Raw genomic sequence first — 27,678 nt, 5'->3', positions numbered from 1 at the left:
TGGCACCTTTGAGTGCCCAGAAGCTTTACTCTCTGGAGCTGCTCAGCCCTTGGAGCAATGTCAGAGGTCGTAGGGGAATGGTGGTGTTGCCTGGGGGGAGGAAAGAGGTGTTTCCTGATTCCCTGATGCTATTCCTGTCTCCACTGCCAGATCCAGTGGGCCAAGCACACAGGTATAAGCCTCTATGCTTTACGTTTGTAGCTGCTGTAGGCTGGGCTTCCCTCTGGCTGGCCTGACGCCAGGGCAGGGTTTGCTGGTTTAAAAGCCAGGTTGCGGGCTGGCTGGGAGGAAGGTGCAGCAGGGTGCATATCACAGATGTGGGCCCTGGAGCTGCGTAGCCAGCCAGGGGGATGGAGCACCTGAAGATCGTGAAAGTTCCCAACCTGCTGGGCAGAGTGCACCTGGACAACTTAGTCTACCTGTCCTTTCTCCTGAGCAGTAAATTCTGTGCAATCCTTGCCACTTTAGCAGCCCTCTCATTGTTAGGAAGTCTCTCAGATTGCCTGCCTTTCTTTTGCCCCAGAGCAGCCAGATATGGATCCCTGTTTTCCACTAGCAGCTGGAATCTCAGTCTCTCCATGTATTCTGTGTGTCTTAGCTTTCCAATCCACCTAATCACGAGAGCATCACATAATGTAGGGTTGTGCTCCCAGAGCAGCTCTCCATAGCTAGATGTTCAGCGGTCCCATGCCTCCACTCCCTCTTCATTCTGTTTCTCTTCCTCCCACTGGTGAGATGGGGTGGGGGATGGGATTGGGTCCCGCCTGGCCACGGCTTTGATATGTTACCATGTTCCATGAGGTTTATTCTTTTTTCCAGATGTATGTAGTCTGGCACAGCCCTCTTTTCTGTTGCTCTTTCAGGATTAGTTGTATTAATTATATTTTCATATTATATGTGGTTTTAAGAGGAAGCCTCTGTCCTACCTCTCATGCTGCCATCTTTCAATGGCATACTAATTTTGACCTCAGATATAATCTAATGTGTAAAATTTACAATCAACTGAAAATTATAATGAGAAAGGTAGCTAGAAATCTAACAGAGCCTATCAGTTTAATTTTCTGATAGGAAGTAATTTAAATATCAAAGTACTAAAACTTTTGGAGAGAGAAACTTCTGTGTATCACAAAGCCAGACGTCATCCCAAATTTGTACAGAAAAACTAGACCAAGAACAAATTAACAGGATTACAACAATTCTTATGCATGGCCTGGGGACAGGCAGAAGGGATGGCATTTCTACCACGAACAGCCCTACATCAAAGGCAACATCCCAGCATAGGGTAACCAGGACATGTAAAGCACAAAAACATGTATAAGTGGTAACTATTTATGTTAGGCTTTTATATGTTCAAATCCACCCTTCCTTCCCTAACCCTCTCCTGCACAGCACCATAACACAACTGATGAGAAGGAGCAAGTACCTTTGAAATGATGTAACAGCAGCTGCATTTTTTGTTCATGTTCCTTTTGTTGGAGGGTCAGTCTCCGGTCACACTGCAATTTCAGATGTTCCAGTGCAGATTCCAACTCACGAACCATATTATCCTGTTCCAAAACCTTAATTTTAGATTCTTCATTCTGTAACTGTAGTTTCTTTTCAGCTTCTCGCAAATTAACCACCTAGCAAAGACATTTTTTACTTTTTAAGGATGTCTTAGATAGCTTAATATAACACATTAATCTACTTCTCTTATGCTACATAAAGAACTTCCTTAATCATCATGGTATAACTAGGCAAATGCTTTGTAAAATACCCCAAAATATCCTAACAGCCTTTTGAATTTGTTGGGATTCTGAATTGGTAACTATTTGAGTTCACATACGATGTTGCTCTAACAGTACCCCTCCATCATTTCTTAGACATGATCTCTGTAGCTTACATCTATAGCAGTCCTAAACTCTGTTTCTCTAGTCTAAGAAGGCATTGAGAATCTAAAGACTCTTGTAATATCTGGATACTGCCCAGTTTTAACTACAAAATGGACGTTATAAGTAAGGGGCAGAATTTTTTAGACAATAAATAGAGTTAGGTGTCAGATGGTGCATTTAGTCCAATGGGTTCTTCTCTGAACTGATATAAAGTAAAAATACTTCAGAAAATGTCTGTGTCACAGAACTTGTTAACAATGTAATGGCCTTGTCTCCAGAAAAATATTTATTTCTTCAAAGTGTTCTCAGAATCACAAAATCCACTGACCGTGCTTTGGGTTAAGAACCCTTGCTCTAAAAACACCAAAAGAAAATTACCTATATCAGGGCCTCAGACAGTCCTACACCATTTTTCTGTCCCCCATATACCCAGCAAAAGGATGCATTCTCATCAATAATAGTAGCTTACTACTGACAGTAATTATACAAGAGGAAGGTGGTGTGTAACATTTCTATCACCTTTTCATCTTTATTTTACTTGTCTAACAGGATTAGAACTTTATTTTAAACCTCAGTGTTTTGTTTTCATTAATTATCTGGTATTCCTTATCTACTTGTCTACTACTTCTTAATCAGTATCTTAAGAGAAGACATTAGAGAAAAGATGGATATATTTCTCAATGCTCTGATACATCTGTACTTCAGTAAGTTGTAAAATTCATATACAATGAAATATTTTACTTGATGTTAAGCACATTCAGGCTCATGCTAAAATCTACGACAATCACTGATGCACACTTTATCTGCATTTCAGTTCAGTGTGTGGTGAGAAAGTGCTGGTGTCCCCAGCACTACAGCAGTGAAGGCAAGGAAACCCAAGATTGGAGGGCCTTGATTTTCATGAATGCTGAGTAGCAACAAGCAAATCCAGAAAATATCCAAGAAATAGTGACTGAGGAATATAACTTAAATTCTTTGGTTTTTAAAACTATTTCAAAAAGCTCTTCTTTCAAAAGGCCTGCAACTTTAAAAACCTCACCAAGTTAGGCCTACATACTTGGATAAGCACAAAGTTTTCAGAAGACTACAATCAGCAATGTAAAGAGAAATCAAGCTTAAATCTGTAGTTACATCATAAGAATTTTTAGGTCTTTCAATTTCTTTAAAAATTGTAAATAAATGTGAGATAAGCTTGACCCTTTTTATAGGAAAACTATCCCTCAAAAACAAACCTTATTGAAATATCTCAAAAGAATAGCTCTAATCTCAAGAGGATGCAGGCAAATTAGTTTTCCCAAGACATTTGCTTCACTATGAGGGACGTTTTGGAGTGAAGCTCTGAGTGAGTTCTGGCGACTCTTGATATTTTCATTCTTGTATTCAATTGCAGCCTCCAAAGTTTCAATCCCTTCTTCAAGTTGGAAAAGAACATGTTCTTCCTAGACATAACACAATTAGAAATCATTCATTTTAAATGAAATAGTATAGCTTGGAGTCTGTCATATACTCTTACTCTGCTATTTGAGCCAGTATAATTCTTTTAACAAGATTTTAACAAAATGTCTATTGAGTGATTGCTCTGCTATACAATGCACTGTATGAATATGAATATATATAACATATAATCATTGAACCCTTGCAGTAAACCTTGTGTAGTAAAATGGAAGGACCAGAAGTTTAAGTAAGTTATGAAAAGTCCCAAGGTCATACAGCAAATGCTGATCACTAAGGAAAACATGTGGGCAAAACCTCAGCCCACAGGATTAGTGGTATTGTCATTTATCTCCCTCCATAGCCCCTAAGGTGTATGTTTCATGTCAGTGAGACCTGGAGACTCCTTGGTGTCCCTTCAAGAATCTACCAAAACAGTATATTGACGGAAAAGAAAGAAGAAATTTGGAGTAAGTTATTAAGAACAGTAATCAGAGAAGAGTCTCTAGGGAAAAAACAGAGGATGGCATAAAAAAAAGTAAGGGGGGAGGGTGGAAGATGGCGGTGTGAGTAGAGCAGCGGAAATCTCCTCCCAAAACAACAAATATCTATGAAAATATAACAAAGACAACCCTTCCTAGAATAAAGAACAGAGGACACGGGACAATATCCAGACCACATCCGCACCTGAGAGAACCCAGCGCCTCGCGAAGGGGGTAAGGTACAAGCCCCGGCCCGGCGGGAGCCGAGCGCCCCTCACCCCAGCTCCCAGCGGGAGAAGAATAGGCAGAGCGGGAGGGAGACGGAGCACAGGGCTGCCGAACACCCAGCCCCAGCCATCTGGGCCAGAGTGCAGGGTCCTGGATACTAGGAAAACAGGGCAGCAAGAACAGTGAGCGGGCACTGGAGGCCGGGTGCTGGAGGACATAAGAAAAGCGCACGACCATTTTTTTTTTTGCTTTTTTGCTGTTTTGTTTTGGCGAGCGTTTTTTGGAAGTCTTAAAGGGATAGGGACCCCAATACTAGGGAAACAGGGCAGCAAGACCGGTGAGCAGAGGCCTGAGGCTGGCACAGGAGAATAAAGAAAAACGAGTGACCACCTTTATTTTTAATTAAAAATTTTTCTTCTTTTTTTTTTTTTAATTTAAAAATTTCTTTTTTTTTTTTTTTTTTGTGGTCGTTGTTTTGTTTTGGCGGGTGCTTTTTGGAAGTCTTAGAGGGGGAGGGCGGGACACTTGATCCAGAGGTAGGGAATCCGGGGATCTCTGGGCGCCCTGACCCCTGGGCTGCAGGGAGCAGGGAGGCCCCTTACGGATATAATTAGCCTCCAGGCTGCTCCCCCTCCAACGCGACTCCACCACTTTGGAGTAGTTGCCCAAGCCAGGCCAGACCATGCCCACGCCCACAGCAACAGCGGAGATTAACTCCATAGCAGCTGGTCAGGAAGCATAAGCCCTGTCTGCGCGCAGCTGCGCAGCACAAGCCACTAGAGGTCGCTGTTCTCCCAGGAGAGGAGGGCCACAAACCAACAAGAAAGGAAGTCCTTCCAGCCGTCACTCGTCCCAGCTCTGCAAACTATTCCTATCACCATGAAAAGGCAAAGCTACAGGCAGACAAAGATCACAGAGACAACACCAGAGAAGGAGACAGACCTAACCAGCCTTCCTGACAAAGAATTCAAAATAAGAATCATAAACATGCTGACAGAGATGCAGAGAAATACGCAAGAGAAATGGGATGAAGTCCGGAGGGAGATCACAGATGCCAGAAAGGAGATGGCAGAAATGAAACAAACTCTGGAAGGGTTTATAAGCAGAATGGATAGAATAGAAGAGGCCATTGATGGAATTGAAATCAGAGAACAGGAACGCTTAGAAGCTGACATAGAGAGAGACAAAAGGATCTCCAGGAATGAAACAATATTAAGAGAACTGTGTGACCAATCCAAAAGGAACAATATCTGTATTATAGGGGTCCCAGAAGACGAAGAGAGAGGAAAAGAGATGGAAAGTATCTTAGAAGAAATAATTGCTGAAAACTTCCCCAAACTGGGGGAGGAAATAATCCAACAGACCACGGAAATACACAGAACCCCCAACAGAAAGGATCCAAGGAGGACAACACCAAGACACATAATAATTAAAATGGCAAACATCAAGGACAAAGAAAGAGTGTTAAAGGCAGCTAGAGAGAAAAAGGTCATCCATAAAGGGAAACCCATCAGGCTAACATCAGATTTCTCAACAGAAACCCTACAGGCCAGAAGAGAATGGCATGATATATTTAATACAATGAAACAGAAGGGCCTTGAACCAAGGATACTGTATCCAGCACGACTATCATTCAAAAATGACGGTGGGATTAAACAATTCCCAGACAAACAAAAGCTGAGGAAATTTGCTTTCCACAAACCACCTCTACAGAACATCTTCCAGGGACTGCTCCAGATGGGAGCACTCCTAGAAAGAGCACAGCACAAAACACCCAACATATGAAGAATCGAGGAGGAGGAATAAGAAGGGAGAGAAGAAAAGAATCTCCAGACAGTGTATATAACAGCTCAAAAAACGAGCTAAGCTGGACAGTAAGATACTAAAGAGGTTAACCTTGAACCTTTGGTAACCACGAATTTAAAGCCTGCAATGGCAATAAGTACATATCTTTCAATAGTCACCCTAAATGTTAATGGGCTGAATGCACCAATCAAAAGACACAGAGTAACAGAATGGATAAAAAACCAAGACCCATCTATATGCTGCTTACAAGAAACTCACCTCAAACCCAAAGACATGTACAGACTAAAAGTCAAGGGATGGAAAAACATGTTTCAAGCAAAGAACAGTGAGAAGAAAGCAGGGGTTGCAGTACTAATATCAGACAAAATAGACTTCAAAACAAAGAAAGTAACAAGAGATAAAGAAGGACACTACATAATGATAAAGGGCTCAGTCCAACAAGAGGATATAACCATTCTAAATATATATGCACCCAACACAGGAGCACCAGCATAAGTGAAACAAATACTAACAGAACTAAAGGGGGAAATAGACTGCAATGCATTCATTTTAGGAGACTTCAACATGCCACTCATCCCAAAGGATAGATCCACCAGGCAGAAAATAAGTAAGGACACGAAGGCACTGAACAACACACTAGAACAGATGGACCTAAGAGACATCTATAGAACTCTACATCCAAAAGCAACAGGATACACATTCTTCTCAAATGCACATGGAACATTCTCCAGAATAGACCACATACTAGCCCACAAAAAGAGCCTCAGTAAATTCCAAAATATTGAAATTCTACCAACCAACTTTTCAGACCACAAAGGTATAAAACTAGAAATAAATTCTACGAAGAAAACAAAAAGGCTCACAAACACATGGAGGTTTAACAACATGCTCCTAAAGAATCAATGGATCAATGACCAAATCAAAATGGAGATCCAGCAATATATGGAAACAAATGACAACAACACTAAGCCCCAACTTCTGTGGGACACAGCAAAAGCAGTCTTAAGAGGAAAGTATATAGCAATCCAAGCATATTTAAAAAACGAAGAACAATCCCAAATGAATGGTCTAATGTCACAATTATCGAAATTTGAAAAAGAAGAACAAATGAGCTCTAAATTCAGCAGAAGGAGGGACATAATAAAAATCAGAGAAGAAATAAATAAAATGGAGAATAAAACAATAGCAAAAATCAATGAAACCAAGAGCTGGTTCTTTGAGAAAATAAACAAAATAGATAAGCCTCTAGCCAGACTTATTAAGAAAAGAGAGTCAACACACATCAACAGTATCAGAAACGAGAAAGGAAAAATCACGACGGACCCCACAGAAATACAAAGAATTATTAGAGAATACCATGAAAACCTATATGCTAACAAGCTGGGAAACCTAGGAGAAATGGACAACTTCCTAGAAAAATACAACCTTCCAAGATTGACCCAGAAAGAAACAGAAAATCTAAACAGACCAATTACCAGCAACGAAATTGAAGCGGTAATCAAAAAACTACCAAAGAACAAAACCCCCGGGCCAGATGGATTTACCTCGGAATTTTATCAGACACACAGGGAAGACATAATACCCATTCTCCTTAAAGTTTTCCAAAAAATAGAGGAGGAGGGGATACTCCCAAACTCATTCTATGAAGCTAACATCACCCTAATACCAAAACCAGGCAAAGACCCCACCAAAAAAGAAAACTACAGACCAATATCCCTGATGAACGTAGATGCAAAAATACGCAACAAAATATTAGCAAACCGAATTCAAAAATACATCAAAAGGATCATACACCATGACCAAGTGGGACTCATCCCAGGGATGCAAGGATGGTACAACATTCGAAAGTCCATCAACATCATCCACCACATCAACAAAAAGAAAGACAAAAACCACATGATCATCTCCATAGATGTTGAAAAAGCATTTGACAAAGTTCAACATCCATTCATGATAAAAACTCTCAGCAAAATGGGAATAGAGGGCAAGTACCTCAACATAATAAAGGCCATCTATGATAAACCCACAGCCAACATTATATTGAACAGCGAGAAGCTGAAAGCATTTCCTCTGAGATCGGGAACAAGACAGGGATGCCCACTCTCTCCACTGTTATTTAACATAGTACTGGAGGTCCTAGCCACGGCAATCAGACAAAACAAAGAAATACAAGGAATCCAGATTGGTAAAGAAGAAGTTAAACTGTCACTATTTGCAGATGACATGATACTGTACATAAAAAACCCTAAAGACTCCACCCCAAAACTACTAGAACAGATATCAGAATACAGCAAAGTTACAGGATACAAAATCAACACACAGAAATCTGTGGCTTTTTTTATACACTAACAATGAACCAACAGAAAGAGAAATCAGGAAAACAACTCCATTCACAATTGCATCAAAAAAATAAAATACCTAGGAATAAACCTAACCAAAGAAGTGAAAGACTTATACTCTGAAAACTACAAGTCACTCTTAAGAGAAATTAAAGGGGACACTAACAGATGGAAACTCATCCCATGCTTGTGGCTAGGAAGAATTAATATCGTCAAAATGGCCATCCTGCCCAAAGCAATATACAGATTTGATGCAATCCCTATGAAACTACCAGCAACATTCTTCAATGAACTAGAACAAATAATTCAAAGAGTCATATGGAAACACCAAAGACCCCGAATAGCCAAAGCAATCCTGAGAAAGAATAAAGTAGGGGGGATCTCACTCCCCAACTTCAAGCTCTACTATAAAGCCATAGTAATCAAGACAATTTGGTACTGGCACAAGAGCAGAGCCACAAACCAATGGAACAGACTAGAGAATCCAGACATTAACTCAGACATATATGGTCAATTAATATTTGATAAAGGAGCCATGGACATACAATGGCGAAATGACAGTCTCTTCAACAGGTGGTGCTGGCAAAACTGGACAGCTGCATGTAGGAGAATGAAACTGGACCATTGTCTAACCCCATATACAAAAGTAAACTCAAAATGGATCAAAGACCTGAATGTAAGCCATGAAACCATTAAACTCTTGGAAGAAAACATAGGCAAAAACCTCTTAGACATAAACATGAGTGACCTCTTCTTGAACATATCTCCCCGGGCAAGGAAAACAACAGCAAAAATCAGTAAGTGGGACTATATTAAGCTGAAAAGCTTCTGTACAGCAAAAGACACCATCAATAGAACAAGAAGGATCCCTACAATATGGGAGAATATATTTGAAAATGACACATCCGATAAAGGCTTGACGTCCAGAATATATAAGGAGCTCACACGCCTCAACAAACAAAAAACAAATAACCCAATTAAAAAATGGGCAGAGGAACTGAACAGACAGTTCTCCAAAAAAGAAATACAGATGGCCAACAGACACATGAAAAGATGCTCCACATCGCTAATTATCAGAGAAATGCAAATTAAAACTACAATGAGGTATCACCTCACACCAGTAAGGATGGCTGCCATCCAAAAGACAAACAACAACAAATGTTGGCGAGGTTGTGGAGAAAGTGGAACCCTCCTACACTGCTGGTGGGAATGTAAGTTAGTTCAACCATTGTGGAAAGCAGTATGGAGGTACATCAAAATGCTCAAAACAGACTTACCATTTGACCCAGGAATTGCACTCCTAGGAATTTACCCTAAGAATGCTGCAATCCAGTATGAGAAAGATCAGTGCACCCCTATGTTTATCGCAGCACTATTTAAAACAGCCAAGAATTGGAAGCAACCTAAATGTCCATCGATAGATGAATGGATAAAGAAGATGTGGTACATATACACAATGGAGTACTACTCAGCCGTAAGAAAAGGGCAAATCCAATCATTTGCAGCAACATGGATGGAGCTGGAGGGTATTATGCTCAGTGAAACAAGCCAAGCGGAGAAAGAGAAATACCAAATGATTTCACTTATCTGTGGAATATAAGAACAAAGGAAAAACTGAAGGAACAAAACAGCACTAGAATCACGGAACTCAAGAATGGACTAACAGGTACCAAAGGGAAAGGGACTGGGGAGGATGGGTGGGTAGGGAGGGATAAGGGGGGGAGAAGTAGAGGGGTATTAAGATTAACATGCATGGGGGTGTAGGAGAAAAGGGAGGGCTGTACAACACAGAGAAGGCAAGTAGTGATTCTACAACATTTTGCTATGCTGATGGACAGTGACTGTAAAGGGGTTTATAGGGGAGACCTGGTATAGGGGAGTGCCTAGTAAACATAATCTTCGTCATGTAAGTGTAGATTAGTGATACAAAAAACAAAACAAAACAAAACCAAAAAAAAAGGGCAGTTCCTGTGTGGTAACCTCTAATGAGTTCTACACAAAGGTATAAAGGGCATATAAAAGTGTAGGAAAAGGGTCTGTTTGCGTTTATACAGAAGATCAAAGTCTAATTGGGCTACCCCGAAAATGAACTAAGATACGATATGAAAGAGAACTTCCAACATCAGCACTCTCTGGAAGACTCATGCCAGAAGATGATCATCAAAAAACCCCAACAAAGATCCACGCACTGCTACAGCCGTAGATGCACTGATCCCACCAGCTCCTGGACTTGCCATGGGAATGAAGGAGATATCTAAGCTGGCCTGTGCATACAGTAAAACAACAAATTTGACTGGATCTATACTGTTGGAACTCAACCAAGAATTAGGAGAAGTGCAAATTGTAGCGCTCCAAAATCTTACAACTACAGACTATTTACTGTTAAAAGAACATATGGCATGTGAACAGTCCCCAGGAATGGGTTGTTTAAATTTGTCTGATTTCTCTCAGACTATTCAAGTTCAGTTGGGCAATATCCACCATATCATAGATAAGTTTTCACAAATGCCTAAGGTGCCTAACTGGTTTTCTTGGTTTCACTGGAGATGGCTGGTAATTACAGGTATGCTTTGGTTATGTAACTGTAATGTGTTTGTGCAATTTAAGTAGTAGTTTAAAACTATACATGCTGAAGTTACTCTACAAGAAGATATGTCAAAGAAATAATCAATCTTCCCATGTTTTCTTCTGTCTGCTACCTCTATAGCTTTTCTTCTTCCTTCCTAATTACAACCCTTAAATAGAATTCGTGCCTCATATCAAATTTACCGAGTATCATAATTCTTCCAAGTGGTAAAGATACCTCAAGACAAATGCTGGGCATAGAAGCTACAGGGCATAAACATGCAAAGAAGTAAAAAGCTAATTATTTCAAACAATAAGACTTCTCTCTCACTTACCAACTTTACATTTCCCTGTATGGCCCCAGAAGATGACTGGTTAGCCAGAGACAGGTAAGATTCCTCAAGGGAGGAACAACCTAAGACAGGCACAGTCGCAGGGGGGTCATCAGGTGAGAAATTGGGGATCAACAGAGGTGAGGCTTAGAACCTCACCCCCCCATTCTGAGAGAAATCTTCTGCATACGTGGATGTTTTATTGCCCTTGTCTAGCTTGGATTAACACATAGTCTACAGGCACACACCTGATCATCTACATTTGCTCTCTTACAACACTAAACTATGTTTTCTACCTTTATCTTTTATCTACCTACCACTTCAGCATTTTATTAAAAATAATAATAATAAAGAGAGAAATGTGGTATCCACATATAAATCAAGTATAAAAACCAAATTAGTATTCATATTTGAACTGTTTATAGTTCATAATGCATGAGCAAAACCGAAAGTTTCTGTGATGACTGCCCTTGTACTGTTCACTGTGTAACTTATTTCTCATGTAAGAATTTTTTCTCCATGTAAGAACTTGTTTGTTATGCCTCAGAAGATTGGAGACTGATGAAAATTAGGCTTGGGGTGGATTAATGATTGTGCATTGAGTATTGACTCCCCTATACAGAATTTTATTGTTGTTAACAACCATTTGATCAATAAATATGAGAGATGCGCTCACAAAAAAAAAAAAAAGGACAGACTTCCAATGGTAAAATAAATAAGTAACCAGGATGTAATGTATAGCATAAGGAATATAGTCAAGATATTGTAACAGCTTGGTAGGGTGATAGCTGGAACCTACAATTATGTATATAAATGTTTTATCACTGTGTTGTACACTTGAAACTAATGTAATGTAATACTGTGCGTCAACTACCCTTCAATAAAAAATATTTATCTAAAAAAAAAAAAGTGGATTTAAGGACAGGCAACATTTCAGAAGATTCCTATGAAATGTTGTTAGAAGGAAAATATAGGCATTATAAATGAGACAGCGTAACATTTTTTTCATATGCCAGAGAAAAAAATCTAATGAATCACTGTCAGAAAACCTAGCAGTGATTTGAACTATCCAAATAATATCTCATTTAGGGGTATCCAAACCTATGGTGAGAAATTATTCCGGTCTTCGAGAGATTTACATATATATTTCTGTATACCTCTATGTGTGGTAGAGATCACCTCAAATTTCAGTTCCTTGTGGGCAGACTGTCTTATCCATACTCATGTCCTTACTGCCTAACACAGTATATATCACACAGTTTAAACTCAATAAGTATCTGGTGAATGAGTTAATGAAGAGGAGAAAAAAATATTTTCATATGTCTGGTTATGTGACCCAAATATTTCTCTCCACTCCTCCCCCCAGCATTTGAAAAGAAAATGATGTTAATATTTTTGATTTACATAAAGAATAGTTATACTGACTTTTGGAATTCCTTTTCTAGAATTCAGGGAAAAGGTATGTAAAACCTATTCCAGTGGGAAGTTGAATAATTACTGTTAAAAGCAATTTTAGAATTAGGCAATTCCAATGGTTTTAGGAACTCTGTGCAAGAAACAGGAACAGGGATTAAAGATGGCAGTGTGAGAGGTGAGACAGAGACCTCCTCCTAAAACCACATATAATACAAAAATATAATTTAATACAACTAATCCTGAAAGAACAACAGGAAAGAAGGCTGCACCAGACTGCATACACCTGGAGAGAGGAGCAGACCACACGGAACAGACTAATGTACCAAAGCTGTGACCCAATGGGTCCCAAGCCCTTTCCCCACCCCAGCTTACCAGTGAGAGGAGGAGAGACAGAGCGGGGAGGGAGTGGAGACCTGGAACTGCTGAACAACTAGCCCTGGAGATATGCTCTGGGAGCATGAACTGACATTGCATGGTGCTCTGAGGGGTGCAGTTGGAAAGCTAAGACAGGTGGAATACCTGGAGAGATGGAGATTCCAGCTGTTTGTGGAAAATAGGGATTCATATCCAGCTGGTCTGGGTGGGCAGTCTGAGAGATTTCCTAACAGTGAGAGTTCTGCTAAAGGGGCAAGGATTACACAGAGCTTACTGCTCAGGAGAAAGGACAGGTGGACAAATTGTCTGAATGCACTCTGCCCAGCAGGTTGGGAGCTTAAGTGATCTTCAGTTGCAACATCCCCCTGGCTGGCTACGCAGCTCCAAGGCCCCCGACCATGATACACAGCCTGCTGTGCCTTCCTCCTGGCTAGCCGGCACCTGGCTCAGGCTCGTAAACTGGCAACCCTTGCCCTAGTGTCAGGCCAGCCAGAGGGAAGCCCTGCCCACTGGTTCTGGCAATGGAGATAGGCATAGTACCCAGGAAGCAGGAAACACCTCTTTCCTTCCTCCAAGCACCAACACCACTCCCCTGCAACCCCCGACAACATTGCTCCAGGGGCTGAGCAGCTCCAGAGAGAAGAGCTTCAGGACACTAGAGGGCACCACAGACAAATTATGAAATGTCAAAGGAACCTGATTCAAAGCAAAATTATGAATACACCTGAGAAAGATTCAAAAGAAATGAACCTCATGAATCTTCCTGAAAGATTTCAAAATAAAAATCATTAACATGCTCATGGAGGTAAAGAAAAACATTTGAGAACTCAGGAACAAATTTAGGATGGAGATCCAATCACTGAAGAATACAATGGATGGTATTAAAAGCAGATTAGGTATGGTGGAGGAGATGATAAATGAAATAGAAACTAGGGAAGAGGAATAAAAAGAAGCTGAGGCACAGAGGAAAAAAGGATCTCTAAGAATGAAAGAATACTGAGAGATCTGTGTGACCAATCCAAATGGAACAATATTTGTATTATAGGGGTACCAGAAGAAGAAGAAGAGAAAAAGGGAGAGAAAGTGTCTTTGAGGAAGTAATTGCTGAAAACTTCCCCAATCTGGGGAAGGAGGTAGTCTCTCAGGCCATGTAGGTGCACAGATCTCCCAACACAAGGGAACCAAGGAGGACAACACCAAGACATATAATAATTAAAATGGCAAAGATCAAAGATAAGGACAGACTATTAAAAAAAGCCAGAAAGAGAAATAAGATCACATGCAAAGGAAAACCCATCAGGCTATCATCAGACTTCTCAGCAGAAACCTTACAGGCCAGAAGGGAGTGGCATGATGTATTTAATGCAATGAAGCAGAAGGGCCTTGAACCAAGAATACTATACCCAGCAAGGTTATCATTTAAATTTGAAGGAGGGATCAAACAATTTCCAGATAAGCAAAAGCTGAGAGAATTTAGCTCCCACAAACCATCTCTACAGTGTGTTTTGAAGGGACTACTATAGATGGAAGTGTTCCTAAGGTTAAATAGCTGTCGCCAGAGATAATATAAAGGGATAGACAAAGAGTACAGAATATGATACCTAATATATAAAGAATGGAGGAGGAAGAAAGGAGGGAGAAAAAAAGGAACCCACAGATTGTATTCGTAATAGCATACTAAGTGAGTTAAGTTAGACTCTTAGATAGTAAGGAAATTACCCTTGAAACTTTGGTAACCATGAATCTTAAGCCTGCAATGGCAGTAAGTACATACCTATCAATAATCACCATAATGTGAATAGACTGAATGCACCAATCAAAAGACACAGAGTCACTGAATGGATAAAAAAAAAAACCAACTATATTTTGCCTACAAGAGACTCACTCCAAACTCAAAGATATACACAGACTAAAAGAGAAGGGATGGAAAAAGATATTTCATGCAACTAAGAGGGAGAAACAAGCAGGTATTGCAGTGCTTGTAGCAGACAAAACAGACTTCAAAACAAAGAAAGTCACAAGAGACAAAGAAGGACATTACATAATGATAAAGGGGTCATTCCAACAAGAGGATATAACCATTATAAATATCTATGCACCCAACACAGGAGCACCTACATAAGTGAAAGAAATACTAACAGAATTAAAAGGGGAAATAGAATGTAATTCATTCATTCTAGGAGACCAACACTACACTCACTCCAATGGACAGATCAATCAGACAGAAAATAAGTAAGGAGACAGAGGCACTGAAACACATTAGAACAGACGGACCTAACAGACATCTACAGAACTCTACACCCAAAAGATGAAGAATACACATTCTTTTCAAGTGCACACGGAACATTTTCCAGAATAGACCACATACTAGGCCACAAAAAGAGCCTCAGTAAATTCAAAAAGATTGAAATTGCACCAGCCAACATCTCAGATCACATGGGTATAAAGCTAGAAATAAATTGTACACAGAAAGCAAAAAGACTCACAAACACAAGGAAGCTTAACAACATGCTCCTAAAAAATCAGTGGATCAGTGACCAATTAAAACAGAGATCAAGCAATATATGGAGACAAATGAAAACAACAGCGCAGTGCCCCAACTTCTGTGGGACACAGCAAAGGCAGTTCTAAGAGGGAAGTATATAGCAATCCAGGCCTATTTAAAGAAAGAAGAACAATCCCAAATGAATAGTCTAAGTTTACAATTATTGAAACTGGAAAAAGAAGAACAAATGAAGCCCAAAGTCACCAGAAGGAGGAACATAATAAAGATCAGAGAAGAAATAAATAAAATTGAGAAGAATAAAACAATAGAAAAAATTAATGAAACCAAGAGCTGGTTCTTTGAGAAAATAAAGAAAATAGATAAACCCCTAGCCAGACTTATTAAGAAAAAAAAAAGAGTCTACACACATAAACAGAATCAGAAATGAGAAAGGAAAAATCACTATGGACACCACAAAAATACAAATAATTATTAGAGAATATTATGAAAAATTATGTGACAACAAACCGGATAACCTAAAAGAAATGGACAACTTTCTAGAAAAATACAACCTTTCAAGGCTGACCCAGAAAGAAACAGAAAATCTGAACAGACCAATTAGCAGCAACAAAATTGAATTGGTAATCAAAAAACTACCTAAGAACAAAACCCCTGGACCAGATGGCTTCACTGCTGAATTTCATGAGACATTTAGTGAAGACCTAGTACCCAGCCTCCTTAACATTTTCCAAAAAGTAGAAGAGATTATACTTCCAAACTCATTCTACATGGTCAGCATCTCTCTAATACCAAAACCAGGCAAAGACACCACAAATAAAGGAAATTACAGACCAATATCCCTGATGAACACAGACTCAAAAATACGCAACCAAACATTAGCAAACCGAATTTTAAAATATATCAAAAAATTATCCACCAGGATCAAGTAGGATTTATTCCAGGGATGCAAGGATGGTGCAACATTTGAAAATCCATCAACATCATCCACCACATCAACAAAAAGAAGGACAAAAACCACATGATCATCTCCATAGATGCCGATAAAGCATTCAATGAAATTCAGCATCCATTCTTGTTAAAAACTGTCAACAAAACGGGTATAGAGGGCAAGTACCTCAACATAATAAAGGCCATATATGACAAACCCACAGCCAACATCATACTTAACAGCGAGAAGCTGATGAACATAGATGCAAAAATACTCAACAAAATATTAGCAAACCAAATTTTAAAAATACATCAAGAGGATCATATACCACGATTAAGTGGGATTCATCCCAGGGATGCAAGGATGGTACAACATTTGAAAATCCATCAACATAATCCACCACATCAACAAAAAGAAGGACAAAAAACACATGATCATTTCCACAGATGCTGAAAAAGCATTTGACAAAATTCAACATCCATTCATGATAAATACTCTCAACAAAATGGGTATAGAGGGCAAGTACCTCAACATAATTAAGGCCATATATGACAAACCCACAGGCAACATCATACTTAACAATGAGAAGCTGAAAGCATTTCCTATAAGATCAGGAACAAGACAAGGATGCCCACTCTCTTCACTTTTATTCAACATAGTACTGGAGGGCATAGACACGGCAATCAGACAACACAAAGAAATAAAAGGCATCCAGATTGGTAAGGAAGAAGTTAAACTGTCCCTGTTTGCAGATGACATGATATTGTACATAAAAAACCCTAAAGAATCTACTCTAAAACTAGTAGATCTAATATCTGAATTCAGCAAAGTTGCAGGATATAAAATTAATACACAGAAATCTGTTGCATTCCTATACACTAATGATAAACTAACAGAAAGAGAAATCAGGAAAACAATTCCATTCACAATTGCATCAAAAAGAATAAAATACCTAGGAATAAACCTAACCAAGGAAGTGAAAGAACTACAAGACATTCCTAAGATAAAGTAAAGAGGGTACTAATAAATGGAAATTCATCCCATGCTCTTGCATAGGAAGAATTAATATTGTTAAAATGGCCATCCTGCCTAAAGCAATCTACATATTCAGTGCAATCCCTATCAAAATACCAAAAGCATTCTTCAATGAACTGGAACAAATAGTGCTAAAATTCACATGGAACCACAAAAGACCCCAAATACCCAAAGCAAGCCTGAGAAGGAAAAATAAAGCAGGGGGGATCCCCCTTCCCAACTTCAAGCTCTACTACAAAGCCACAGTAATCAAGACAATTTGGTACTGGCACAAGAACAGACCCACGGACCAGTGGAACAGAATAGAGAGTCCAGATATTAACCCAAGCATATATGGTCAATTAATATATGATAAAGGAGCCATGGATATACAATGGGGAAATGACAGCCTCTTCAAGAGCTGGTGTTGGCAAAACTTGACAGCTACGTGTAAGAGAATGAAACTGGATTACTAACTCCATATACAAAAGTAAACTCAAAATGGATCGAGACCTGAATGTAAGTCATGAAACCATAAAACTCTTAAAAGAAAATATAGGCAAAACTCTCTTGAATATACAATCAAGTCAGATGTGATTATTCATTTGATTTTTATACTTGATTTATATGTGAATCCCACATTTCTCCTTTATTTTTTTTTAATGATGCGTGATCAAAACTGAAAGTTTCTGTGATATGACTGCCCTTGCACTGTTCACCATGTAAGAACTTATTCACTATGTAAGAACTTGTTCACCATGTAAGAATTTGTTCTTTATGCTTCAGAAGACTGGAGACTGTTGAGAATTGGGCTTGGGGTTGATTAATTATTGTGCATTGAGTCCCCTATACAGAATTTTATTGTTGTTAACAACCATTTGACCAATAAATATGAGAGATGCCCTCTCAAAAAATTAAAAAAAAATCTCTCTTGAATATAAACACCAGCAACTTCTTCATGAACATATCTCCACAGGCAAGGGAAATAAAAGCAAAAATGAAGAGTGGGACTATATCAAACTAAAAATCTTCTGTACAGCAAAGGACACCATCAGTAGAACAAAAAGGCAGCCTATAGTATGGGAGAATATATTCATAAATGAGATATCCAATAAGGGGTTGACATCCAAAATATACAAAGAGCTCAGGCACCTTGACAAACAAAAAGCAAATAATCCAATTAAAAAATGGGCAGAGGATTTGAACAGATACTTCTCCAAAGAAGAAATTCAGATGGCCAACAGGCACATGAAAAGATGCTCCACATCGCTAGTCATCAGAGAAATGCAAATTAAAACCACAATGAAATATCACCTCACACCAGTTAGGATGGCCAACATCCAAAAGACAAACAACAACAAATGTTGTTGAGGATGTGGAGAAAAGGGAACCCTCCTACACTGCTGGTGGGAATGGAAATTAGTTCAACATTTGTGTAAAGCAGTATGGAGGTTCTTCAAAAAACTAAAAATAGAAATACAATTTGACCCAGTAATTCCACTCTTAGGAATTTACCCTAAGAATGCAGAAGCCCAGTTTGAAAAAGACAGATGTACCCCTATGTTTATTGCAGCACTATTTACAATAGCCAAGAAATGGAAGCAACCTAAGTGTCCATCAGTAGATGAACGGATAAAGAAGAAGTGGTACATATACACAATGGAATATTATTCAGCTATAAGAAGAAAACAAATCCTACCATTTGCAACAACATGGATGGAACTAGATGGTATTATGCTCATTGAAATAAGCCAAGCAGGGAAAGACAAGTATCAGATGATTTCACTCATCTGTGGAGTATAAGAACAAAGCAAAAACTGAAGGAACAAAACAGCAGCAGACTCACAGAACCCAAAAATGGACTAACAGTTACCAAAGGGAAAGGGACTGGGGAGGATGGGTGGAAAGGGAGAGATAAGTGGAAAAAGGGGCATTATGATTAGCACACATGATGAATGGGGGGGCACAGGGAAGGCAGTATAGGACAGAGAAGATTTAGTGATTCTATAACATCTTACTACATTGATGGACAGTGAGTGTAATGGGGTATGTGGTGAGGACTTGATAATGGGGGGAGTCTAATAACCACAATGTTGTTCATGTAAGTGTATATTAATGATAGCAGAAAAAAATGTTTTTAAAGCCATTTTATAAAATCTAAATGTGCCATTTTGAAAAAAAAAGTTCAACAGCCATTGTATTTCTTTGTGCAGTCACTAACCATTAAGAATTTGATGACTTAATGATCACTCCATGAGGAAAAGAAAATAACAGTCGCCTTTTTAAGGAAAACAAATTTAAATCCTGAAGGTATTTGGGTGAATGAGTAAGAGGAACCAGAAAATAAAAATGAATTATCTAAAGAACATATTTGACTTTTGAATGCATGCTAAGATTATATTTTACCAAAAACAAATATGTTAAGTTTGCCTTTATATGTGGCTGAAAATAACCTGGTAGAAATTTAGTTTCTGTAGTTTTGGATTTAAGTTAAGGAAGCACCGAGATAGTATAAGAGAGTGTGACTACAGATCCCTGAGGATAGCCCACTCCAGTGAGGCTGTGGCATATAAATATTCATGGTTCTCTCTAAACTGGCAGTATGTATAACTTGACAAGATGAGTGGCAATAAGAAACTGTCCCAGGATGAAAAATTTGCCACAACTCTGGAGAAAGACAAGTACCAAATGACTTCACCCATTTGTGCAGTGTAACAACAAAGCAAAACTGAAGGAACAAAACAGCATCAGACTCATGGACTCCAAGAAGGGACTAGCGGTTACCAAAAGGAAGGTGGTGGGAAGGGTAGGTGGGGAGGGAGGGAGAAGGGGATTAAGGGGCATTATGATTAGCAAACATAATGTAGGGGGCTCATGGGGAGAGCAGAATAGCACAGAGAAGACAGGTAGTGGCTCTATAGCATCTTACTACATGGATGGACAGTGACTGCAGTGGAGTGTGTTGGGATACTTTATAACATGGGTGAATGTGGTAACCACAATATTGATCATGTGAAACCTTCATAAGATTATATATCAATGATACCTTAACTAAAAATAAAATTGCCACATCTCAAACCAAAGATTATCAAGAGCTGACTATGCTTTATCGTAGAGCACTGCTTTTCAAACATGCACCTGGGATTTTCTTAGAATGGCAGATTTACAATTCAGGGTGCCTGAGGCTCTGCACTTCTAATAGGTTCCCAGGTAATGCTGCTGCTCGTCCAGGGACTGAATTAACAAGGACCTGAAATAGTGGTCTCCAAACACTTGTAGATCACTCATCCCTCTCAGTGAAAAAACTGAAACAAAAACTTTTTTTTTATTAAAGTGTCATTGATATACAATCTCATGTTAGTTTCAAATACACAACACAGTGGTTCAACATTCACCCATATTATTAATATTACTGATATTATCAAGTCTTCACCTCCTCCAGTGTGGTCACTGACTACCAACGTAGTAAGACGTTAGAATCATCAGCTGTATTCTCCGTGCTGTGCTACCATCCTTGTGACCAGCCTATATTGTGACTGCGAATTATAGTACCCCTTAATCGCCTTCCCTCCTAGACCCTCCCCAACCCCTCTCCTTTAGTTACCACTAGTCCATTCCAGTGTCTATGAGACTGCTATTTTGTACCTTCTGTTTTGCTTTGTTTTTATACTCCAAAAATAAGTGAAATCATTTGGTATTTGTCATTCTCTGCTTTTACTGAGCATAATACCCTCTAGATCCATCCATGTTGTTGCAAATAGCATAATTTTTTCTTTATATGGCTGAATAATATTCCATTGTATATATGTACCACATTTGCTTTATCCATTCCTCTATTGATGGACACTAAGGTTGTTTCCATATTTTGGCAATTGTAAATAGTGCAGGATAAACATAGGGGTGCATATGTCTTTTTGAATCAGGGATCTTGTTTTCTTTGGGTTAATTCCTAGGAGTGCAATTCCTGGGTAAATGGTATTTCTATTTTTATTTTTGAGGAATCTCCATATCACTTTCCACAATAGTTGAACTAATTTACATTCCCACCAACAATGTACCAGGCTTCCTATTTTTCTGCATCCTTGCCAGCTTTTCTTATTTCTTGTCTTTTGGATGGTGACCATCCTAACTGGTGCGAGGTGATATCTCATTGTGGTTTTAATTTGCATTTCCCTGATAATTAGTGATGTGGAGCATCTTTTCATGTGCCCATTGGCCTTCTGTATTTCTTCTTTGGAGAAATGTCTGTTCAGGTCCTCTTCCCATTTTGTAATCAGGTTATTCGTTTTGGGTGTTGAGTTGTATGGGTTCTTTATATATTTTGGATGTTAATCCCTTATTAGATAATCATTTATGAATATATTCTCCCATACTGTATGATGCCTTTTTGGTCTACTAATAGTGTCCTTTGCTATACAGAAGCTTTTTAGTTAGATGTAATCCCACTTGTTCATTTTTTTATTCTGTTTCCCTTCCTGAGGAGATGTGTCCAGGAAAAAGTTGCTCATGTTTATATTTAAGAGATTTTTGCTTTTGTTTTCTTCTATGAGTTTTATGGTTTCATGACTTACATTGAGGTCTTTGATCCACTTAATGTTTACTTTGGTTTACAGAGTTAGACAATAATCCAGTTTCATTTTCTTACATGTAGCTGTCCAGTTTTGCCAACACCAGTTGTTTAAAAGGCTGTCTTTACCCCATTGTGTATTCACAGCTCCTTTACCATATATTAATTGACCATATATGTGTTGGTTTATATCTGGGCTCTCTATTCTGTTCCATTGATCTATGGGTCTGTTCTTGTGCCAGTACCAAATTGTTTTGATTACTGTGGCTTTGTAGTAGAGCTTGAAGTCAGCATAATACCTCCAACTTTATTCTTTCTAAGGATTGCTTTGGCCAATCAGGGTCTTCTGTGGTTCAATATGAATTTTAGAACTATTTGTTCTAGTTCATTGAAGAATGCTGTTAGAATTTTGATACGGAGTGCATTGAATCTGTATCCTGCTTTGGGCTGGCCCCCAGTTTGACATTATTAATTCTTCCTATCCATGAGCATGGGATAGAGTTCAATTTATTGATGTCTTCTTTAATTTCTCTCATGAGTGTCTTATAGGTTTCGGAGTAAAGGTCTTTTACCTCCTTGGTTAGGTTTATTCCTAGGTATTTTATTCTTTTGATGCAATTGTAAATGGAATTGTTTTCTGATTTCTTTTTCTGCTAATCGTTGTTAGTGTATAGGAATGCAACCAATTTCTGTGTTTTAATTTTTGTCCTGCAACTTTGCTGAATTGAATTATTAGTTCTAATAGTTTTTGGTGGAGTCTTTAGGATTTTCTTTGTATAATATCATGTCATCTGCAAATAATGACAGTTTATCTTCTTCCTTACCAATGTAAATGACTTTTATCCCTTGTGTTGTCTGATTGCTGTGTCTAGGACCTCCAGTACTATGTTGAATAAAAGTGGTGTGAGTGGGCATCCTTGTCTTGATCCTGATCTTAGAGGAAAATTTTTCAGGTTTTTGGTGTTAAGTATGATGTTGCCTGTGGGTTTGTCATAGATGGCCTTTATTATTTTGAGTTATGTATTCTCTATACCCATTTTGTTAAGAGTTTTACCACGAATGGATATTGAATTTTGTCAAATGCTTTTTCAGCATCTATTGAGATGATCATGTGGTTTTTGTCCTTCTTTCTGTTGATGTGGTGTATGATAATTGATTTACAAATATTGTACCATCCTTGCATCCCTGGAATATATCCCACTTGGTCATAATGGATGATCTTCTTGATGTATTTTTTAATTCAGTTTGCTATTTTGTTGAAGATTTTTGCATATATGTTCACCATGAATACTGGCTTGTAATTTTCTTTTTTTGTGTTGCCTTTGTTTGGTTTTAGTATTAGAGTGATGTCAGCCTCATAGAATGAGTTTGCAAGTATTCCCTCTTCTACTTTTTGGAATACTTTAATTGTTTGATAAAATTCAGCTGTGAAGCCATCTGGACCAGGTTTTGTTTTTAGGTAGTTGGTTTATTACCAATTCAATTTCATTGCTGGTAATTGGTCTGTTCAGATTTTCTGTTTCTTCCTGAGTTAGTCTTGGAAGGTTGTATTTTTCTAGAAAGCTGTCCATTTCTTCTTGGTTGTCCAACTTATTGGCATAGAATTTTTCATGATATTCTCTAATAATTTTTATGTTTCTGTGGTATCCATTGTGATTATTCCTTTTTGTTTCTGATTCTGTGCATGGGTGTAGACTCACTTTTTTTCTTGATAAGTATGGCTAGGGGTTTATTTGCTCAAAGAACCAGCTCCTTGTTTCATTGATTATTTTTCTGTTGTTTTATTCTTCTCTATTTTATTTATTTCTTCTCTGATCTTTATTATTTTCCTCCTTCTATTACCTTTGGTCTTTCTTCATTTTCCCTAGTTTTCTTAATTGTGAATTTGGACTGCTTATTTGGGATTGTTCTTGTTTCTTGAGGTAAGTCTGTATTGTTGTGTACTTTGCTCTTAGAGCTGCATTTGCCATCTCCCAAGATTTTAGACTGTTGTGGTTTTGTTTTCATTTGTTTCCATGCATTGCTTGATTTCAATTTAAATTGTTCACTGATTGTCTTGCCAGTGGGTTTCAGCCCTGGATAAGTTCACTATGGATTCAATGAGACCAAAGAAATGACAGTGCAATGTTCTTGGGGTGAAAGGGTTATACCCAACTTTATTTCCACAGTGGCAGGTCAATCACTAGAATCCCGCCCACTCAGAATGCATCTGCATGCAGCAAGCCAGTCTCTGTCCTTGGCACTGCCAGTATTTGAGTCTCTGCTCTCCTGCAGCCATGCAGCTTTGCCACCACGTCACCCAGAGCACTGGACAGAGTTCTTTATATAGATTCAATAACAACATACTGCCCACACATGTGTAGTGAGCTAGCCAACCAGGGCCAGGTGACAATCCTGGCCATAGGAACCTTCACTTTATCCACACTGATCCACTGATTATTTAGAACCAAGTTGTTTAGCCTCTGTGTGTTTGTTGGTCTTTTTATTTTCTTTGTGTAGTTTATTTCTAGTTTCATACCATTGTGGTCTGAGAAGATGCTTGATACAATTTTTTATCTTTTTTAATTTACTGAGGCTCTTCTTGTGGCCTAGTATGTGATCTGTTCTGGAAAACATTCCATGTACACTTGAGAAGAATGAGTATCCTGTTGCTTTTGGATGGAGTGTTCTGTAGATATCTATTAAGTCCATCTGATCAAAATGTATTGTTCAGTGCTTGTGTTTCCTTACTTATTTTCTGTCTATTTGATCTATTAATGTGAATCGTGTTAAAGTCTTCTAAAATGAATGTGTTGCAATCTGTTTCCTCCTTTAATTCTGTTAGTATTTGTTCTACATATTTAGGTGCTCCTACATTGGGTGCATAGAGATTTATAATGGTTATATTCTCTTGTTGGACTGACCCCTTTATTATTATTACTCTTTGTCTCTTATTACTTTTTGTTTTGAAATCTAACTTGTCTGATATGAGTATTGCTACTCCTGCTTTTTTCTCCCTATTATTTGCATGAACTATCTTTTCCAACCCTTCACTTTTAGTCTGTGTATGTTTTTGGGTCTGAAATGACTCTCTTGTAGACAACATATAGATGGGTCTTGTTTTTTAACCATTCTGCCACTCTGTGTCTTTTGATTAGTGCATTCAGTGCCATTTTAGTAGTTGTTTCTTGTTATCTCTCTTCTCTGTTCCTTTTTTCCTCTCCTATACTCCTATTATTTGATGAATTTCTTTAATGTTGTAATTAGATTTTCTTTCTTTCTTTTTTTGGTGTGTGAGTGTGTATCTTGTAGGCTTTAGATTTATGGTTACTTCCTTACTATCTAACAGCCTATCTTAAATTATTGATTATTCTATTTCAAACACAACGTAGGAGTACTTTTTTTTTTACCCCTTCTTCTTCCTCCTCCTCTACTCTATGTATTAGGTGTCATATTCTGCACTTTTTGTGTATACCTTGACTGATTTTGTGAGTGGTTGATTTAATTTCGTGTTTGCTTGGTAATTAATTGGTCTACTACTCTTACCATGGATTTATTTTCACAGGCAACAGCTATTTAGCCTTAGGAACATTTCATCTACAACAGTCCCTTTAACATATCTTGTAGGGCTGTAGGGCTGGCTTAGTGGTGGTGAATTCCTTCAACTTTTGTTGATATGAAAATTGTTTAATCCCTGCCTAAAATTTAAATAATCTTGCAGGGTAGAGGATTATTGGTTGGAGGGCCTTCTGTTTTGGTACATTAAATATATCATGTCATCCTTCTGGCCTGTAAAATTTCTGCTGAGAAGTTTGCTGACAGCCTGATGGGGTTTCCTTTATAAGTAATCTTTTCTCTCTCTCTGGCTGCTTTCAACATTCTCTCCTTGTCCTTGAACTTTGCCATTTCAATTATTGTATGTCTTTTTGTTGTCTTGCTGGGTTTCCTTTTCTTAGGGGCTCTCTGCACTTCCATGACCTGAGCGTCTATTTCTCCAGATTTGGGACATTTTCAACAATTATTTCCTTAAGGAGGTTTTCTATCCCTAAGTCTCCCTCTTTTCCTTCTGGTACCCCTATTATGCGAATGTTGTTCTGTTTGGATTGGTCACACAGCTCTCTTAACATTCTTTCAGTCCTAGAGATCCTTTTTCTGTTTTTTGGCTTCATTGTTTTTTTGCTCCCTAATTTCTGTACCATTTACAAAGTTTCAACCTTTGAAAGTCTGCTATTAAATTCCTCCATTGTATGTTTCATTTCAGATACTCTATTCTTCAGCTCTGCATGATTCTTGCAGGTCATCTATCTTTTTGTTGAGGTCCCCCCTGAGATTTTGAATATTTTTCCATAGATCTGTGAGCATGTTTATCACTTTAACTTTGAAGTCTTGATCAAGAAGATTGGTGATTTCAGCTCCATGCAGGCCTCTTTCTAGTGTTTTGTCTTGTAGTTTTGTTTGGAACAAATTCCTCTGACTCTTCATTTTTTCAGTGTTTCCTATGGAGTAATAACTTTGTGGAGGAGGTGCCCTCTAGTGCCCAGAAGCTCAAGACACTTCACTTTCCAGTGCAGAAGTCCCAGCTGTTGGCATGCAGTGGGTGGGGCTCCTTTCTGTCTGGCTTGCAGTGATCTGATTTCAGGCAGGCTGTGTGGTCCATCTGCTGGTCGTGCACATTGGGAGAAGCCTCAGTGCTCTGCCACTGCAGTTGTTGGTGGAGCTGCCCTCTGCTGGGCTGTAGCAAGGGCAGGGGCTGCAGGTAGGCAGGGGGGGGTGCCTGCCCAGAGGAAGGAGCTCCTGGGGCTGGCTCCCACAGCACTTCCCCAGCTGGGCCAAAACAAGGTGGAGAAAGCTGGGAGGGTCTCCCTTTGCCTACCGAGCAGCAAGGTCTGACATTGCTGCCTGGCCAAGTGGGCCATCCACAGGCCACATGCCACAGGGAGGAGCCTTATGGCTGCGTTGCCAATGAGGGGGATGGAGAGTCTGGGGCTCCTGAGAGTTCCCAACCTGTTGGGTGGAGGGTGGGCTGGGAAGGTATTGTCTACCTGCCCTTTCTCCTGAGCAGAGTGCTTTGTGTAACCTCTGTCCTCTGGCACCCTCCTGATGTTGGTAAGTCTTTCAAACTGCCCACTTTGCTTTTATTTCAGTAGGGCAGTAGAGCGTGCCTGTTCTCCACAAGCAGGTGGGATCTCAGCCCCCTCGGGTTCTGCCTATCTTTGTTGTCCAGCCCCACTAATCACCAGAGCACCATGTAATGTGGGTTCATGTTCCCAGAGCAGATCTCCAGAGCCAATTTTTCAGTGATCTTGGGCTCCTACTCCCTCCCTGCTCTGTTTCTCTTCCTTCTCCCTGTGGGCTGGGGTGGGGAGAGGGCTTGGAACCCACCAGATCTTGGCTTCACTGTTTTACCCTTTTCTGTGAGGTCTTCTCTTCTTCCCCAGATGTAGATAGTCAATTCTGCAGTTTTCAAGTCATTTTCAGGTTTATTTTTATTTGATGTATTTTCATGTTTTCTATGTTTCTGGAAGGAGGTTTGTACCTTGCCTTCTTACTCCACCATCTTTTCCCCAGAATCCCCCTGAAGCAAAAGCTTTTGACCAAGCACTGAATATATTTATATAATTCCTGTATAAAGTATATGCATGACCTAATGACAAAACATGAAATTGAAAGCTTAAAAAGTGAAATATACATAGATACAATAGTTGTTATATTTTCTTCCAAATTTTCTTCCCCATTTAACTAGGCAACTGCTCTTCATTGTTGGAAAAAGAGAGTTTCAAGTTTTTAATTTTAGTTTTGGATTTTACCCAAAAAAGGAGGTGATTTGCCTGTATCAAAT

General features: G+C 39.0%; 1 protein-coding gene across 10 annotated transcripts in view; it reads right to left on the bottom strand.

Moving 5' to 3' along the window:
• The window catches only part of KIF27 (kinesin family member 27), a 147,889-nt gene that overhangs the window by 25,402 nt on the left and 94,809 nt on the right, over nt 1–27,678 (bottom strand). For all 10 annotated transcript variants that reach the window (XM_057498536.1, XM_057498539.1, XM_057498537.1 and 7 more), the window contains 2 exons: nt 3,104–3,310; nt 1,424–1,622 (listed from right to left, as the gene is read on the bottom strand). In XM_057498536.1, the coding sequence (XP_057354519.1) occupies nt 1,424–1,622; nt 3,104–3,310 (406 nt within the window). The remainder of the gene's footprint in view (nt 1–1,423; nt 1,623–3,103; nt 3,311–27,678) is intronic.

The sequence above is a fragment of the Manis pentadactyla genome, chromosome 3 (assembly GCF_030020395.1).
Source record: "Manis pentadactyla isolate mManPen7 chromosome 3, mManPen7.hap1, whole genome shotgun sequence".
In the NCBI taxonomy this organism is placed as follows: domain Eukaryota; kingdom Metazoa; phylum Chordata; class Mammalia; order Pholidota; family Manidae; genus Manis; species Manis pentadactyla.
The sequence above is the reverse complement of the archived record's forward strand: the minus strand, read 5'-3'. Positions and strand labels throughout refer to the sequence as shown.